The 20,335-nt window shown below is 43.6% G+C and overlaps 1 protein-coding gene and 1 pseudogene across 1 annotated transcript in view; both read right to left on the bottom strand.

Annotated features, from left to right (window-relative positions):
- The window catches only part of LOC138774660 (lysosomal-associated transmembrane protein 4B-like), a gene marked incomplete at its 3' end in the record, with an annotated part of 29,173 nt that extends 28,202 nt beyond the window's left edge, over positions 1-971 (bottom strand). The window contains exon 1 of the mRNA XM_069955655.1: positions 873-971. Within this exon, the coding sequence (XP_069811756.1) occupies positions 873-971 (99 nt within the window). The remainder of the gene's footprint in view (positions 1-872) is intronic.
- A 6,395-nt stretch (positions 972-7,366) lies between these two features.
- Positions 7,367-19,497, bottom strand: LOC138774661 (protein LYRIC-like; annotated as a pseudogene).
- Positions 19,498-20,335: the final 838 nt, after the last annotated feature.

A 20,335-nucleotide genomic window follows, 5' to 3' on the forward strand; every position in this document is an offset into this window, starting at 1 on the left:
CTGGCTATGGTGTCCTGGTCTACTTCTGCCGATAGCACTGTGATTATGTCATGGACAACTGAGATGGTGTCAGGACCACTGCTATGGTTTCAGGACTACTGACTACTGAGTGTTAACAGCACTTTGAATGTGTCAGGACCACCGCTATTGTGTCCGGTCTTTTTCTGTGAATAGGTACTTAAAAACCTCTTTCAGAATCTGTCATGGCTGGTAATGTAATAACTACATGTAATGCCTCATTTAGAAGCCTCCAGAGCAGTCATTGCACCAAAACAGAAACCTTAAAGAATATTTTCCTTCCCAAGTAACCCTTGAACTGTCTCACGGCAACTATTGCTGCTTTCTTCTGGGGACCCTCTAAGCATGATCTAAGGACCCTAATAAGGACACAGGACAACGGAGAACCATCACAGGCCTTCTATAAAAAAAAACACAACAGACTAACAATATATGAGATTGTGCTCGTAAACAACTGTGCTGACTGAAGTGGAAGAGCATACTAAGCTTTTATACTAGAAACATCCTAGAAAATCTAGCCTACAAACCAATACCAACCTATATCACCAATTTTAGATCTCAAAGAAGTCGCCTTCAGTGTTAAGTTATTAGGCTGACAATTTAAGATACAGTCCGCCTTAAACATGGAGGGATATTATAATGTACCGTAATATAATATACAACATATGTCAAAAGTCAACACAATACCAACTAAAGTGATACAAAATACTAATGATGGCGCAAACAGAGTAATAGAGATGGGGGTCTGAAGACGATACAAGGACATTTTTGTCTCGTCATAGTCCAGGTATTCCCAAAATCTGCATCCGGTACATGATGCGACTCAAGGGATAGGAAAATGAGAGGCTGCTTACCAGGTTCCAAACACCAAGGATAATTGTTCCGGTGCGGACATGGCAACACAAGCAACAGCTGTTCGAGTAAAATCGAGCCCATGGTGAATGCATCTTCATGTCTTGGGATTTTAGGAAAAGAATTCAGTGCCAGGAAGTAGAGTCCTTCAGGAGACGAGAGCTGTTTCTTGCTGAGTGGCAGATATCCAGGCTCCTTCAATGCATGGGAATGCTCGGCGAAGCTTCAGCACCACAGACAAGGATTACATAGGCAGACAGCATCACTGGTCACAACTGCAGGCTTTTCCCATCCAGACTGCCACTACCGTCTATAAGAGGAGATTAGCAGATCCTAGGGATCCCCTGAAAGCTGTGTGCCAGTACCCCCTAGTGGAGAGGAGGCTGTATGATGGTGCGTCACGCTGATCACTTCAGGATTAGGAGACCTTGCACTGAGATAGAATGAAAGGAAAAGCGTTAGATCCAGCAGTGCAGGAATGATCGACCATATCATAAGAGCTGCATACTGGACAGTGTCTGTAGCTTCATATCTAAAAAGAGCGCTCCTCGTCATCAATTAGGCTCCCACTTTAAGGCTATGTTCACACAATGTCATTTTGCGTCTTTTTGAACCATTATTTGTGTCTGTTATTAATAAAACGTGGCTCTTTCCGAAAAGACAGTCCGCAAAGCAAACGTTGTAAGGGTATAGCCTAAAAAAAAAACGCATAAAAATAACGGAAAGAAGAGACAAGCGTGGAGGTATTGTCCACTTGCTTATATATATTACAGTGAAACGTCTTCGAAAAGACAACCTAGTATTGCATTAAAAATAGTCGTTTTGCATACTGTATGAGGGACTTGAAAATGGTCACCGTGAAAGGGGGAGTGTCTTCTGGAGGGGTGGTCTTTTTTAAGAGGCTTCACTGTCAGGGTTAGGACAAGAGCATTTTGGTGCTCCAGACAGATGCCCCCCTACCACCCTCAGTAGGTAGGTTGACCCCCTGTAGTTAACCAGGTGTCCCCTCATAGGTATATAAGTGCCCCTCAGTAGATAGACGGTGCTCCCAGTAAATATATGCACCCAAAAGGTAGCCGGGTGCCCCTCCTAGTAGGTTGCTGGTGCCCCTGGTAGGTATATGCACCGAGGAGATAGTCGGGTGCCCCTCCTAGTAGGTTGCTGGTGCCCCTGGTAAGTATATGCACCAAAGAGATAGTCGGGTGCCCCCCAGTAGGAAGCCAGGTGCCCCTCCTTATAAGTAGCTGGCACCCTCATTAGGTATATGCCACCCTGTAGATAGTCAGATGCCCCTCCCATAGGTAGATAAGTGCCCCCAAGGGGTAGTACCCCTTAGTAGGTTGCTGGTGCCCCAGTAGCTATATGCCTCCTAGTAGGTAGCCAGGTGCCCCTCCTAGTAGGTTGCTGGTGCCCCAGTAGTTATATGCCCTCCAGTAGATAGCCCCCGTGCCCCTTCTAGTAGGTTGCTGGTGCCCCTAGTAGATAGGTGCCCCCAATAGTTAGTTGTTCCCCTGTAGGTAGACAGAGCACCCAGCAAAAAATAATAAAACTGCTAGGACACTGGCAGGACAGGCGCTTCTCTCTCTGCTGACTACAGGCACATGCATGACAAGTGTAGCCATTGTGAGTGAGCCATGGATGGGCCCAGAGGTCGTGCTCCATCAGCTTTCACCTGCAAGCAGGGCAAGTGCCCAGGATTCCTGATCCTATTTGTAGTGGTGGTATAGCCTGCTTATGGACGAACGGTCATTTGCCAGATGGTGATGTGTAACGCCACTGATGTAGTGGGTGGTCGGATATAGCTCAGCCAGATGGTAGATGTGTTGAGACACCAGTGCCAGTGGGGCACACAGGTATGGCAGCACACCTGCTTTTAGCTCAAGGGGGCTGGCTATGTCCTTTCCCCTGTGGTCGGTGACTTGCCAGGTGGGTGAGGGGGGATCCCTTGGGTACTTATCACGGTGGTCCGGAGTGGAGCTGTGACCCATCCGGACTATCGGTACCACCACCCACAGAAAGGGAAATGGATGAGTAGTGACTGTGTAGGTTCCCGGAACAATAACCAATAACCAATGACCTCCCTGTGGAATACCTCTTCATAGGTCACAGAGCGCACTCAGTAATGTTTCACTACTATATGTCTATTGTCATCTGGTAGTGACTAATCCTATACCTTAAGGGATCTCGCTGGGTGCGTGCACACAGCTCTTCAGGCAAGCCCCGCCCCGGCTGGATTTCATTGGCTGCTCCATTCCAGGCTTCCTAGCAGCCAAAGTCAGACTCCCGACCCTAATCCTAACGTCGTTAAGTTTAGGGTTAGGGTTGGGGGTGGGAATAGGGTTACTACCAAACTACTTAACTATACCCTGCCCACATGACAACCCTAACCCTCGGGGTTTGTGCTAATCAGGAAGGTTAGGGTTAAGGTTGGGGCTGTAGGGAGGGTTAGCACATGAGAAATCGGGGGACGTAACCCTAATCCGACCCTCAACTCTAACACTAAAGGTTCTGATTAGGGTTGGGGTTCCGGCAGGGTCTGATTTTAGCTGCTAGGAAGCCAGGAGTGGAGCAGCCAATGAAATCCGGCCAGGGCGGGGCTTGCCTGGAGAGCTGTGAGCGCACACCCATCGAGGTCCCTTTACGGTATGGGATTTAGACATTACCATTGTCATCTATGTTTTGCTGTAAAGCATCTCACTAAATGCTGTTAAGAACAGCAGAGGTAAGATAGCAGCCCCCATAACAATGTATAAACAAAATAAAAAAAAAATTACAGTAAAAAAATAAAAAGATTGGGATTAAAGAATCATTTTTAGCATCTGTCCTTTGATGCTAGAGAGAGTTGGATGCAAGGACTTCACTATGGTCACTCTCCTTATCGATAATAAGCATGTAACGTAAGTGTGTGTGCTGGGCTCTGGATCGGGTGTAACACCTGCTAAACACCACCACACCACAGGATGGTCCCATAGCTTCCTATACTAAGTAGTAACTAAACAATTCACAAATGACACAAAGCAGTGGTGGAACATTCTATAATCACATGGAAGTAAATGATTTCAATGTATTAAACATTCTTCCCTATCAAATAGAGGAAAAAATATTATAATATCACTTTGGGAGAAAAAAAATGATTTAATCTTTTTCAGCTTTTTTTATTTTCTCGTTTAAAAGGCCACAGCACTTTCATTTGTTCACCTACAGACCCATATGTCTGTTTTTGTGACACCAATTTTACTTTGTAATAACAGACTTAATTTTTCCATAAAATATGTTGTGAAACGGAAAACCAAATTTATTTATATGTCTGTAATGGCGATTTTCGCACGATTGGTTTCCTTTAAAGTCTAGGAGTCTCCGAGAACTCCTATTGATTGCAAGATGATGCGTCCTTCTAGTGATAACAAGTGTTGGGCAGACTTGCCAGACTGTTCAGGTTCGGCAATTTTCTCTGAACCGATCGCTTGGCGTTTGACTCCCGGCAGATGGAGAAGTTGGATGACGCCCTTGGGCTGCCAGGGAAATTGGAACAAGTGACAGCAGGGACAACTTCTTCCCATCCAGCCCACATAATGCAGTCTGCTGGCAGTTTTGCTATACATTACTAGTGATGATCGAACAGGGCCGAGGTTCAGGTACGAACCTTAACCATTGGCTGTCCATTTCTTGGAAAGGTGGAGACAGCAACAAGTCCCGCCTAGAAACAGGTATACAGCCTAGGTCATAGGCTGTATCCGTTTTCCAGGCGGTACTCGGGCTTTCCCCGCCTTCCTCAGGGAACGGGAAGACAGCGGGAGTCAAATGCCAATGGTACGGGTTCGTACGAACCTGATCTTTGGCCTTGTTCGATCATCTCTATAAATTACTCCAGTCCAGTCTCTATCTGCTTTTGCCAAGAGACTAAATCTGATAAAGTGAGTGGTGCCCTGAGTTCTGGCATTGGTTGGCTAAAGCAAAAGGGAGGCAAACAAGTTGCCAAGGCAGATTTTGCAAGTCACCATGGTGAGCTGGTTGCCCGGCCCTGACCTACAATACCAGTCTGTATATTATGATCTTGTCTATAAACAACACACTAATCCAATAATATACCACGGCTGATTTTAAACTGTCTGGAGATTAAAGGCGTAATCTGCTTTAGCGTTGTCCTGGTTTCTTGGTAGTCAATCGTAAATTCTCATTGTGTGCTCATATGGAAATATACCTAAAACACAGACGTATGAGACACAAAATACAATGTTCATAAGCAATACCCAATCATGCGGCATACGTCTTCAAGGAACAGCAGAAAGATCTTACCCGATTCCTTAGTGAACCACAGTAAACATATAGAGATTTGGGCTCAATAACAGTTGGTAAACTAAGGGTCAGTAATAGTAGTGTGGTCAGGTCACAGACATCTGTTGCTAAATTTATAGTGGATCGATGCTATGAAGCTATGATTTGTTAGGGCCCCCATACACATTAGACGAACTGTCTAAACAGCTTTTTGTCTAATGTATGAGGACTTCTCGATTCTCACATAACAAATCATATCATATCAGAGACGTCAACCCAGATCCTTCCTACAGTTAAGCAGAAATCAATAGTACAGGAGATTTTAAGAAACTTTGTAATTGGGTTTATTAGACGAAAAAAGCATTTTTATCATGAGAAAGCAGTTTGAAGCTCTCCCACCTGTCTTCATGATTTTCTGTGGAGAGGGGAGGGGGAGGGAGATGAGGCACCAAAACAGGACAACAAAGAGTTAATTTACAGCTACATTACTGGGCTATCTCCTCTGAAGTCAGCACTGACCTCTCTGATCTCTAAATACCGGCTTTCGAACAGCTCCCACTGTGTAATCCAGTGCTTCCCAACCTTTTCCACCTCGGGGCACCCCTCAGAAAAAAAAAATTTTCCTCGGGGCACCCCTACTAAATAATGTTCTACAAAATAAGAAAACCGTCATAGAGTGACTCACAGGTGACGTCTTCTTTGATCTGAGGCTTCACTTTCCCTTTTCCTCTCCATCCGGCCCAGACCTCCATGATGATTTCTTCCAACTACTTTTCATCACTTCAGAACCTGCGAGACAAACAATTTAGGCTCCGCACATTTCTAGCAAATTCCTTTCCTTTCTCCCTCCTGTCGGCTCCCAAAGTAACTGCGCTGTTTGGTGTTATGTGCAGTAAAGCGAGTAGGAATGTGGATGCCCCCTGTATGTAGGATCCCCTGCTGTGCCCCCATGAACTAATAATGCCCCCAGAGGTGCCCCCATGAGCTAATAATGACCCCAGAGGTGCCCCATATACTAATAATGCCCCCAGAGGTTCCCCCATGAGCTAATAATGCCCCCAGAGGTGCCCCCATGAGCTAATAATGCCCCCTGCTATGCCCCTAAAAAAAAACAAAAAAACATCCTACTCACTTAATCCGCGCTGTGGCTGCAGGCAGAAGCTCTCCTCCTCCTCTTCGGGCTCCATCTTGCGAGCCGCGGGGACAGGACGTCCGGCAGGCGTGATGACGTCACATTATCACGCCTGCCGGAGAGGTCACGTCCCGGCCTCCCATAGGCTGCTGGCATAAAGTGCCTTCAGCCTATGGGAGTGACTGTAGGAGCAGGATGCTGATACTTCCTGCTCCTACATTATGCTCACTTTAATGTTCTGCCTGCTCAGTGCGGGCGGAACATCAAAGTGATCTGTGCATCCTGAGAAGCTGTGCGGCCACAGCTTCTCGGGATGCTTAAAGTGACAGCGCACATTTCCCACCGTGATCCCGCGGCACCCCTGGCGGGTTCTCCCGGCACACCAGTGTGCCGCGGCACCCCGGTTGGGAAACGCTGGTGTAATCCTTTGTTCTCTGCTGGTAACTAATCTCCCTCCTCCCCTCTCCATAGGTTAGACACAACTCGACTGATGTAAGAGTCGGGATTTCTGGATAATAAGTGGATGAGAAAGGAGGGGGGGCTGGGGAAAGGCTTTTTGAACGCAGATAATGCCATATTTGCCTAATAAACCCAATTACAACGTTTCTTAAAATCGCCTGGACTATTGATTTGACACTGATATATTGACATTGATAGTGACACTTTAATTCATATGAGGGAAAAATAAACGTTACATAATGTATTACAGAATCCCAAAATCCCTTTCATACATCAGACTGGGTTGTTTCTGCAAAATAGGCATGGATTTCTGCAAACCCAGGAGAATGGGACAATCAGAGAAATTTCTGCAAAAACAGAAAATGCTACCCTGAATAGTATGTAGGCCCTATGGCAGTTCTTTGCACATCTCCCTTTAAGGGTGCACACTGCATTACTATTATACCACAACCCCCTCCCCCCAACAAAACTAGAACCTACAAATGCACAACATATATACCCTGAATAATATCCGACACAGCCACATGGAACATCAGGAAGCAGTCACTAATCTCCAGATTTAGGCCTCCTTATAAATCAATATAAAATAATCATAAAAAAAAAAAAAAATACAACAGCCGGGACACACGCTGGATTTGCAAATTTATTTAAACAAAATCAACTTAGAAATATCACTGAATTAAACAAAATGTTCTGAACATGTAAACGCATCTGACATGTTCCTGCAACTGGAATTCTCTATATTTAATACATTTGTGTAAAAATTAGGAACTGTTGTCCAAGCATTAACGCCCTCCCCCCCTCATCCCCCCCAGGAAAAAAAAGAAGAAAATACTAAACATGATCTGCTGCCAATGATCAAGGCATCTGTGCGGCCGGTCTATTCACTGGGGACTGGTGGCATCAATGTGGCACTAAGCACATCTAGCTTTAAGTCAGTGAACAGGCGGGCATCAATCTCACTGGTATTAGATCAACCTTACAGGAGACATTTGGGATTAGAAGGAAAACAAAAACACAGTGGTGCTGTTTTTGGAAAACAGTCAAGACCTTCTCTCTAATCCTGCACACCCCCTTTAAAAGGGAATCCGTCATCTCTGTATCAGAATCCGATCAAGTGTCCAGGAGGCATTGCCTAACCCTACGTGCATGCTTTCTCCCTCCCCATCTTGCCCGATTGACATATAGGGCTTAGCTTCCAGCACTATCCTGTATGTCAATTAAGGCAGGGAAGGGTGGGGGAGAGAGAAGGCATGGACGCTGTAGTCTGGCAACACCTCCTTGACACTTGATCTCAAAGTCTTATTTAAAACTGAAAGGTAGCATGATCACCTCTCTCCAAACCATGTGCTAAACTTTTGAACCAGAAAAGCTCACAGATGAAAGTTCCTCAAGAAGGGGTAACCGTATAAGACAGGCGTATATTGAACAGCTGATCAGTAGCACTGGTTACATCTGTTATACTGCGGTTTCTGATGTCCGATCAGGTGTCATAAATATTGTATGGCTATCTAGATCCGCACTTGTAGTCTTGTAGTTTCGCGTTCTGCTTTAGGTAAGGCTATTTACAATGTCCATCTTACCATGCACAATGTATAGATACAAAGTTAGCTGCAAATTTTAATAAATGTAATTACATTGCCGGTAAAAGGTGATGAAACCCACACACTTTTTTTTAGTTTTTTTTTTTTAAACCAACACGATTTGACAGGTTGTAAGCCAAGGGTGGGGGCTACTCTCAGGACTACATATGTATCTTTAGTATTTCAGTATTATAAAAACACTAATTCTGCTCATGATTCTAAACACTACAGGTTAAGGCAGTAAAAAACATTCCTGATTATTGGAGGTCTTGACAACGTCAATTAAAGCTGTCTAAAGCCGCCACGCCCATACAGAGAATCCAGTACGCCCACGTTATCCTACAAATATGGACGCCTCCTCAATCGTCAATGGTAGCCCTAGAAATTATACTGCTTTGTCACTGACAGCCACCACTGAAAACATGAATGTTAGCCACACTATGGCTAAGAGTGCAAGTATTACGATTTATGGGACATAACAGTATGATAAAAAAAGGAAACACACCATAAAGCTAAATCTAATACAAAAGAGGATGATTCTAGTAAGCAAAAAAAAATAAAATAATAGGAACTGGTCATACATTCACAAGATCACAATTCAGTCTCCTACTCATTGCTTGATGGCTCACACGTGCCATGATACTCTGACAGGCTGTCACATTACTATTATCAACAGTAAAAAAAAAGAATAGGAAGGACAATGAGGAAGAGTGTCAACAATGAGATGGCAGAACTGTTGTTTCACAGACTTGCCCAGCACGGGTTCCACTCTCTCCGAGACTAGACAGGGCACAATATGAATGTAAACAGGTCACCATTGCGTAAAATCAGGAATTGAAGTCTCTTCTATATCAAATTAAAAAGTTCTCAGTTGGCAAATACATGATCATCTGGGCGATCCCATCGCCGCTGTATGGTTTTTGATCTTGTCCATGAATAGAGTATTTTTTTTTTTTTTATTCCCCTCCTGCCTTTAGGGAGGTCATGTTGACAGCAGTTACTATTAAAAATGCAGACGTTATAAAATTCTGTACATGTTCACAAATTATTGCATAAACAGCATAATCTTCAAGAGTGTCTGAACATGTTTCTCCAGTGATGAAAGAAAATCACGTCTCTCTTCTGGCCTTTTTCTTCTTCTTCACTTGTTTTGGGGATTCCCAGCTTTCTTCGGACTTAGCTGAAAAGCAAGATTGACTTTAATTAGAAACTGGCCAGTTATATCTATCTGCAAGAAATGATGCTTCACATTGAGTTTGTGGTGCACGGAATCTCCCAATGAATAGGGTAAATGTAAATATAAATATTATTAAAAAAAAAAAAATAATAAATATATATAATAATTATGTATATATATATATATATATATATATATATATATATATATATATATATATATATATATATATATATATATATATATATACAGCACATTGTAAAAACAGCCTCTAAGGGAGGATTCAGACATGGGGTGCCACGGATTTTGCAGTAAAGAATAAAAGTCATGACAATGCCACTATGTAATTTTGACTCAACTATACGGCTTTGTTATCTGGAATTAGAAAAAGCACAGCTACTTTCCTGCAAAACCAGCACCACCCTTGTCCCCAGGTTGTGTGTGATATTACAATTCCTCTCCATTCACTTCAAGGGAACTAAGCTGCAAAACCCATACCCAACAAGAGGACAGGAGTGGTGCTGGTTCTGAAACAAAGCAGCCATGTTTTTTCTATGACTAGATAAACCCTTAAAAGGGAACCACACACTAAAACTGGTGACGTCACTCCGGGGGGGGGCGGCATTGCACGTCGGCCACGCCGACGTCTTTACTAAGCTGCGCATGCGCAGTGCAGCCTGAGAAGACGCTGCTGTACTGCGCTTGCGCGGCGTGGAACAGCAGCGGCATCACCCACTGTACTGCGCATGCGCAGCTTAGTAAAGACGTCGGCGTGGCCGACGTGCAATGCCGCCCCCCCCCGGAGTGACGTCACCAGGCGCCGCTTTACAACACGCCCGGAGGGGCGTGATTACAGCGCAGGAGCCGGCCTAGGACCCAGAGACTACTTGACAAAGACCCCGCCCACCGTGACTACTAACTTTGCAGGCTGAATGTTTATGGGATGGGGGGACAGGGGGATGGTTAGGAAGCGTGCTGGCTGATGTACCAGCACGTTTCCTTACCTTTATGCCCAATTTTAGTGTGATTGGTTCCCTTTAAATTCAATAGTTCCCTAATGACCCCCCTAGCCACTTGATGATGTTGAGGAAAAATTTGAGTGGAGCATTACCTTCTGAAGGGGGAGACACACTGTTTTGCTTGGTAACGGAAGTGTTGGACTCCTGTGGCTGCTTCGCTCGCGGAGGGTTTTTCTCAGGATTGTTATGCTTGGCAGGTACAGGAGCCTCAGTAAATACAGTATGTAGGCGTGTCTCCTGCACAGTTTGTTTCTACAATAAATTCACAATGATTACATACCAGTATAAGCAAACAAACGCACTCATAACATTTTTTTAAGAGGAATTCTGTCACTCATGTAAGAGTTAATTACTCATTAAAGGGATTATCCAGAATTAGGAAACCACAGCTGCTTTCTGTGAAATACAGCACCACTTCTGTCCCCAGGTTGTGTGTGGTAATACAGACAAGTAGAATTCACGTCAATGAAACAGAGCTGCAATACCACACACACACTTAAGACAAAAATAGTGCTGTTTATGGAAGAGGACATGTTTTACTAATCCTGGTTAACCTGTGGCTCATCTTCCAGGTGCTAAGGATAGGCCATCAATACTACCATCTCAGAACACCCTTTTGATTTACCGATGTCTAAATTACATGCATAAACCCAATCACAAACTACCACTTCCCCCATATGACTACTGGAAAGAGCCACAATAGAGCTATGATCTTTAACAACAATTCTAGAGGTCTAGTATAGCTATGCATCCATGATATTAGAGCCAAAGTCACTGTGCTGCACTGACTCCATAATCTGGATTGTTTTTATGTATATATATACATTTGATGATTTCATTATATATTTTGATGTACATTCACTTTAATGGGACCCTGTCAGGTGTGTAACAGGTAGAGACCTGCAGACACAGGCAGACAGGTGACAGGGAGTTAAAATAAAGGCCGTCAGCATTTATTCTTGGAAACCGAAGTGTCACCAAAGTGATGCTGAGCCACAGCATGCATACCTCCTCCTCTACCTCTCCCCATCTTAATTAATTTACTGGCAGCTCAGGCCTGTATGTCAATCAGTCAAGGCAGGGTGAGATGGGGGAGGAGGCCTGCCTGCTGTGGCTCATCATAGCTTTAGCTTCCAAGGAAAAATGCTGACGGCATCTGCACTTGGGGACGGCACTTGTTTTATCTCCCTATGACCTATGTCCTGTGCATGTAGCTCTGGACCTGGTACCGACCTGAAAGATTACCTTTAAAAGCGTTAGCCCGCCATTAAAACGTAGACGCTATCCAAAGCATTTGGGATAATTATGGACCCAGGAGTAAGAAAGCTGGGGCCCCCACTCAACTGTGATCTCTATAACGGACCCCATCCCATCAGAATGGGGCAGTGGTCATATGTGAGCGCTGCTTCTCCAGTTTGAGGGCTGCCAAACTTGGCATACAATTTTGTCCACTGCTAATCTATGTCTGATGCAGAATACACACAGTTTTCATCCCTATAGAATTAATTGGTAAAACGAGAGATGACAATAGGCAACAAAATTGACATGCTTTGGGAGCATAAAATTCACACTGCATGTCAATTTATGGGCAGAAAAACACTATAGGCAAATTACCAGGACTGGTTACATAGTGAAGTTTTATTACTGTGCATCTGACTCTTGAACTTACCTCTTTCTGTTCTTTACTTTTTTCAACTACTGTGGGGATTATAGGAGCTGGGACAGAGTTCTGCTTGTTGTTATCCCCAGCGTCTTTTGTGCTTTCTGCTTCCTAAAAGAAAACAAAAAAACAAAAACAAAAAAAAACAAATCATCATCCTATAGCCAGTAACAATTCTAGTTAGTCTTCACAAAAATAAAGCTGAATATGGACAATTCTACAGAATATTTACTAAAACAATTAGCAGCAATTCCGCTCATGTCTATACAAACACGCCATTGACATTATTAGCATAAAGTTTATTTTATATGCAAAAACTGGTTGCAAGAATTACACTGGTTAATCAGATACGAGGCGGCAATTGCCCAATGTCATTTCATCTCACAGACCAGAGCCGATCACACAGGAGATCTGGTCATCTGATGCATCCATGGACAGTTATTAAACAGTTCTGACTACAGAACTCAAATAAGAATTTGTGCGACTTTAATATGTTTATAGCCTTTCCCGTTATTCTCACAGTCTGAACCTTCCCAGGCTATGAAAATACTATAAAACAGACAGTCAATATTAGATGGCAAGCGTCTGATTCCCTGCACCCCCTGATCAGCTGTTTTCAGGGGTCCTAGAGCTCCTGAAAGCACCAGAGCCTCTTTAATGTTTATTTCTTCTAGTCCTTGCATTGTCGTATAAGTAGATGGCAGCATAGCTGTAATTCACTTGAGAGGGCTGGATGTGTGTGGTAAAGCCCTTGGAGTTTGACCACAGTGCCGATACCTGTGTGGTAGAACCAGACTCCTCTCCTTGCTTCTTCTTCTTTTTCTTCTTCTTCTTAGCTTTGCCACTAGCAGCAGATTGACCAGCCTGTTCTTCTTTATCTTTGTCATCATCTGAAGCCTATGAAACAAAAAAAAAAATTATAATAATTCCCAAGTCCAAAAGCTAGAACAAGTATAAACTAGACATGTTTAATGGAGCAAAGAGCTAATTCCACATGCTAAACAGGTAGTCCTTTTTTGTCACACTTTTGCTCCATATATGCAGGAAGAGGGGGCTTTGTTTCAGCAGGACCCCCACTACACTTCCCATCATGCATTGCCAGAATTCCCTCAAGACTGTTGTCCTCCCTCCTGTGCACTCCATATTGTGCTCCCTCACTGCCGAGTCTCTCACATTAATTCCTAATTCACGTTATCTGCTGTTCCATAGACAGGTTACAGACTAGGCCCCGCCTCCGCAAAAGCCACTGGGAACGGCCTAGGCCCACTCCAATGGCCACCAAGGGGGCCGGCCTAGACGGTGAAGTCACAGGTGGCCCAATCCACCAATAAAAAGCATCTAGAAACCTTTAATAAAGTAAGGTATGAAAGCAACAGAATTTAGGCTTGACAGCTGTGTAGAGAAGTCCTCATACAGAAAAGGGATAACAGTCACTTTAAAGGGGTACTTCAGTGTTCAATATTTATTCACTAAATAATACACATTACAAAGTTATACAACTTTGTAATGTGTGTTTAGTGCATAAATGTGTATCACCGCACTCCCCTTTAATGCTGATGTGTAAAACATCAATATAATGTGAAATAAACACAATACAGTTCGATCTTTGTCTAAGTCATGTAGTCATTGTTACTCTAAGCCAATCGCGGCTGAGCAGCTGATGATACGCCAGAGGGGGGCCGGCATGAGGGAGGGCTGGAGCGGTCCGGCCGGCCTCCTGAAGATTACATATTGTCCCAAGATGGCGTCCGGGGTCGACAGTAATTCAGTGAGTATAATGCAAAACACTTCCGGGGGTGGGGCAACATGGGGAAGGGGGCCATTTACTTAAATAACACACATTACAAAGTTGTATAACTTTGTAAGGTGTGTTATTTAGTGAATAAATGTGTAGCACCGCACTAGACCTTTAATGCTGATGTGTAAAACAACAATATAATGTGAAATAAACACAATACAGGTCAGTCTTTGTCTAAGTCATGTAGTCATTTTATAGAACGCTGCATATTGAATACAGATATCACCTGCAGCTGTTCCATGTGAAATATGAAGATAAATAAAGGTTACCTTAGGAACTTCCTGCTCGGGCTCCTCATTCTGTGGACCGGGTGCAGATTCCTCTTCTCCATAGTTGCCCCACTCCTCGGCTGGTGCATTCCAGTCAGAACTGGGGTCAGCTGAATTCATACCATCTGCAGGTTAGAAGGCCACAGGTTATAATTATAGGCCACAGTCCAGTAAAGACATTGAGATAAATGACAAAGTTTTATGGGTCTGATGCAGATTCCTTTTGGGAACACATATGGGCAGTATGCATTCACTGTACCAGAACATACAGGAAAACGGACTCTGTATATATGACATATGTAAATGGTACAGCTGCTTGTGTCAGGGCTACTGGTCAGGTGTATAAACCAATGTAGATAATATATATACACAAACACACAAGTGAATCAGCTTACCAAAGTTGACTTGTTAGTTAAGGGTGGGTATCCAAGCGGGAGCAAGTGGATTAAAGTGCACCCTGGTGAATCCAATATAATGTGATTGTGGATTGGTGTGGATTTTCTCCTTCACATTATATGTATAAACCAATGTGTCAGGGCTACAGGTCAGGTGTATGAACCAATGTGTCAGGGCTACAGGTCAGGTGTATGAACCAATGTGTCAGGGCTACAGGTCAGGTGTATGAACCAATGTGTCAGGGCTACAGGTCAGGTGTATGAACCAGTGATGTAAACAGAGCCCTAACATAATAAGCAAAAATATAATTAGTGAGTAGTGTTGAGACTTCCCGAACTGTTTGCATATGGCTGTATCCATGTTTTCCAGGACTCCCCAGGGCTGCATCCAATTTCTCAAGATGCTGGGAGTCAAATGCTTAGCTTTCAGATTAGAGAACATTGCCAAAAAAAAAAACAGTTCAGCAAGTCAGCTCAACACTATTAGTGAGTCCTAACCTTCTTTGTAAATATAAACTGAGCAACCCCGTCACTGTTGCTGAGAGTATTCTACCCTTTGGTAAGAGTTCTCAGTTTGTGTCTTTACAAATATACACTGTAGCAAAAAAACAAAAACAAAAAAACTAGTCTATACATACTCAGGCCAGACCATTCATCATCAATGCTGGGCTCTGCAGGGGTTACTTCCCATTGGCTATCAGCTGCACTTTTCTGAGGAACTGAATCATTGACTGCAGCTTTAAATAAGAGGAGAGAAATTTTGGTAAGTAACCATGGCAGGCATATCATATCTTTACCACAAGTGCATTATGGGGTTTGCCTTTTGTTCTGGTTACAGTTTGCGTACAAGTTAGTGCAGGCCTTGTTGTAGGATATGTAGCACATCAGTCACAACTCTGCACATGTGCTACTGTATTTGTATTATTGTATTTCTCTCTGTTAACAGAATAATCCCAACCAAATGTACATCAAACATGACTTCAAGCTCGCATATTCTGTCCAATTTAAAGGGAAACGTCCCACTCTTTACACTTATCCCCTCTCCAAGATACGGCAATAAAATTATTACTCAACATACCAGAAACAGCATTGTTTAATCCAATGGTGGAGAATGGTGGTCTTTGTTCGGATGAATTCAGTCTTGAGTCCACACTGGGCCATGTGGCTGACAAAGAGACCAATAAAAAAAAAAGTTACTATAAAGTCACAATGACGATGTGATGCAGGCATTCCCTTAAGACAGGCGTGTCAAACTTGCTGCCCTCCAGCTGTTGAAAAACTACAATTCCCATCATGCCTGGACAGCCAAAGGTTTATCTGTCCAGGCACGATGCACACTGAAGTTCTACAACAGCTGGAGGGCCACAAGTTTGAAACATGTAATAAAAGTTCTGTAAAATGGACAGTGTATATGTATCTGTGCTTTGTTTTTTTCTTTCTAGACTCTCTGCAGTACTTATTCTTGCATCCAGGAAACGATTAAGCACCATGACATAACTATACATTGCGGTGCTGTTAAAGTGCACGCTCATCCAATACCCAGCGACTGCCCACTGCATTCAGCAGCAATCTCCAATGCCTTTCCTAGGCCTACGGGACTGCCATCCCCAATTAGCTTCTACTATTGTATTACATTTATCAGTATTAGCAACCAAAGGACAGTATATCTGGCTATTATGATGTACAATACACCCCCCTGTATCACTGAAAGAACACCTTGGGACCTAGTATCATTTTAAATATCCCTATCTCCCCACAATGGTATTTTGTACCAGCCATACTTCTTGTTCTTACAGCACATAAAACACTGGTGGATTCCTTTACTTTGTTTGTGTGTTGAATCATACAGTATACGCTACATCTAGGGATGGTCCGAACCGAGTTCGTACGAACCCGAACCATCCGCAATGATTACCGTTGTCTGCCCGCTCCGTGCAGCGGGCGGATCAAGCGGAAGGAACGCCTGGAAAACTGGGATACAGCCATAGCCATAGGCTGTATCCCAGTTTTCTAGGCGGTCCTCCCGCTGTATCCGCCCGCTGCACGGAGCGGGCAGACAACGGTAATCCGATGCCGAGCATTCAGGTTCAGCCGAACCTGAACCTCGGCAGGTTCGGACCATCCCTAGTTATATCACATGTCAAGTTCCACCTGTTCTCCTACTTTTCTGCATGTAACATTAAGTTATACTGAAGATGTGGTATAAATTACTGTCTCTGTGACCAGGTACCTATTTTTACAGTTTCTCACTACAGATTCCTTGATATAGAACCACAGGGGTTGAAATGTGAAATAAGAAATATACATTGCTTGTGACACACGAAGAGCGCATTAATAAACGGTCATTTCTGTTGCTGGTAAGACAAGACTGCTCAAGTTTCTTTGAAGTGCACATGGAGCTTCTTACTATATTTATAGGGAAAAAGTTGGAAATATTTTGGCAGGGGTTAAGAAATGAAACACAGCACCACTGAAAGCTTATTACCCATCGCAGGGAAGATTGAACGCTCGCTCCATGGTGCTCCCCATTCTTTTCCATTAGAGTCTACGGTTTCCTGCTTCCAAGTGCAGGCTTCAGCTTTTTTCTTGCCTGCTGTATTGGTAGCGGTCACCCATTTTTCTTCCACTAGCTGGGAGGGAATCACTTTTGTTGGCTTCTCGTTCCAGCTGCTTCCATTCAGCGCAGAAGCTTCACTTTGGCCTGTCAAGCGCACACAAAGTAAATACATAGAAGTACACTATTATGATGTATTCATGTCTGAGAAGTAATATCAGGCTGACGTGCTGATCTTGAATGCATTGCAACCATGATTTAAAAATATTCAAATTATTCTACATAAGATTCTTCAGTTCCACAATACACGGGGAGCCTCCACCACTGACCAGCAGTTTAGACTACAATCTATAGCAGTGGTCCCAACCTGTGGCCTTGTAGCTCTCTCCGTCACCTCCACTACACAGTGCCTACTGACACCAGAATACTGCCTGTAATGCATGGACCTATCCAGAGAGTGGCTACAGAGATCAGGTAACATTTTACAACAGTAAAAGTGATTCACAGTTTCTAACAAAGTCCTCTGACTAAAAAGTAAAAAAAAAAAAAAAAAAAATAAGACAATGACCTTTAGATTTTCGGACGTTTGTAAACTGTGTTGGTATAACCGAGTAGGCTTCGACTGTTGAGGTGGCGTTATCGGACGTGCCTACATCACCGTCCGCTCCTTTGTCACGTTTGCGCTGTTGCCTTTTTTCCTTGTTACTGATTTTGGTTTCCCAGTTCCCTATAAAATAAAAATGTAAGGTTGTCACCTACTTTCTTACATTTTTTAACTAAAAGCAGAAAGCGTAACTGCTGCTGCACAATGCCTTTACATCATATAATCTGGAGGTATATTCTGGAGAAGAATTCAGTGCAACATTTTTAATTTCTATAGTGGTTGGAAGTTACGATAAGGCTCCAAACCCCCTGCCTACCACTAGAGAGCTCAGCATTGTCCCTAGGTACAGCATTAGAGATGAGTGAACCCGGAGTGCACTCTGGTTCATCCAGACCCAAGGGTGCAGCATTTGATTTTGATTGGCATTTATTAATGGATGAAGTTGGATGCAGTCCTAGGGAGTCCTGGAAAGCATGGATACAGCTCATGGCCTATGGCTGTATCCATGTTTTCGACTCAGCTTCAAGGCTGCATCCATCTTCATCAAATGCAGAGTGTTCCAGTTCAGATGAATCCAAGTGTGCTCGAGGTTCACTCATCTTTATACTGCATCTTTAGTCAACTCCATGTACATAACATGTAGTAGGCTGCAGGCATCCAAAGGTTTTCATGTTGGAATATGGAGTCTAAAGATAAAACCAGAATGCTGATGGGTTGCTGAGAGCAGTGCATTGTACTTGAGAGGTAATAACTAAGTTATCAGATAATATCTAAAAGTGGAGCAACCAGCAGATTCTGCAAGGCAGACAATAAAGTTCTGTCTCTAATGACTGTAGTCTGCTAAATACCCAAAGCAACAGGTGCAGGTGTGTGTCTAATGCAGAACCAGCCACATCTCCTGCAGAAACTGGCAAGTGACAACGAGACACCTGGCTCAATCTTCCTGAGTACCTGAAGACCCGGTTACCTAATGATGTGACAACTTTCTTGTAATGTTTCACGTACCATTTCCAGACTATCCATCAGTAACAAGTCAGAAAGCACCTTTTGCTGTGGAGAGATACAGAATGACAGTGTACTCATTATAAGTAGTGATCCTGGCTCACCTTCCTCGGCTTCTTTTTATCTTGGCTGGCTGATGATTGTGTTTGTTTCGTATCCGCCTTTGGTTTCTTTTTGTTCTTCTTTATCTTAGAAAATGAATATTTAAAAGTCAAATCATCTGTAGTTGTAAAGACATTATATGCAGGCTGAGGGGTGATATTCTATAATGGGTCACTATGGATGGTGTAACAATGGCAGATGAAGTCAGACCTTAGGTTATGACTATTCACCAGTATAAAATGCCAGGGTATATGACTTATCTGACTTCATGTACAGTCTGGGGGGCAGAGTGTGGACCCTATGTGAAGCTATATACACTGGGGTATTGGGCTGGCATTAAAACTACTGGATTAGAGAAGACAAAGCTGAGCTTCCCTCTTCACTGTACTGACAGAGGGCACCACATAGGGTTGTTTCATGTAGTTCTTTTACTCACAATGTAGCTGCAGTGAGAAATGTCAGGAACAGCCATTATAGAGGACTCAAGGGAAGTTACCTTCTCATTTTTCTTTTCTGCATCAATAGGCTGCTTTGGACTTTCCTTTTTTACAGCAGGGACCGCCACCTCCTCTGACAGCTCCACAGGGCGACCATTGGGCTGGAAAAGAAAATGGCAACGTTAGGTAATCTGTACATATATCAAAACAACAACAATCATGTGTATGATGTTATCTGTATCCGAGTGCTGACATCCGCACAGATCAGCTGAATAAAGGGGCCACTAGGATCACCTAAGCACTGCGGACTCTACCGTTTACCAGGCACAGCGCTGCACATGCTGAGTTGCTGTGCCTGATATCTGATGTAAAGAGGGCTGAATTGGCATCGGTGTGGTACTTGACACAGCCACTACACAATATATGGAGCTGTGCCTGATAATGAGGAGGCTGCAGTACCTGGTACAGCCACTACACAATATATGGAGCTGTGCCTGATAATGAGGAGGCTGCAGTACCTGGTAAAGCCACTACACAATATATGGAGCTGTGCCTGATAATGAGGAGGCTGCAGTACCCGGTACAGCTACTACACAATATATGGAGCTGTGCCTGTTTTTTTCCAGGCATTGCAGCCCCCTCAAACTAATTGAAGTTGGATCGCCACCAATATAAGGATAGGCCATTTTAAAGCCCTAAAAAACAACAGCTTTGTAACCCCTGCCCAATCAGAACACTTTCTAAGGGTATGTGCACACTACAGAATTTAAAAATTTCAAGCGGAGTTTGAGCGTCAGTCTCCGCTTGAAGTTCCGCCTGCCTCAATGATATTCTGACGCTCAATATGCTGTCCACCCAAAGAATTGACATTGAGTCTATGGGACAGGCGGAACTTCATGTGGAGACCGCCGCGTGGACGCTGCTTAAAATTTCCACCCAAATTCCATTGTGTGCACATACCCTTACAGAGCATGTGAAGGACTCTCTAAGTGATGAGTT

Source organism: Dendropsophus ebraccatus, unplaced genomic scaffold (assembly GCF_027789765.1).
Source record: "Dendropsophus ebraccatus isolate aDenEbr1 unplaced genomic scaffold, aDenEbr1.pat pat_scaffold_1002_ctg1, whole genome shotgun sequence".
Classification (NCBI taxonomy): domain Eukaryota; kingdom Metazoa; phylum Chordata; class Amphibia; order Anura; family Hylidae; genus Dendropsophus; species Dendropsophus ebraccatus.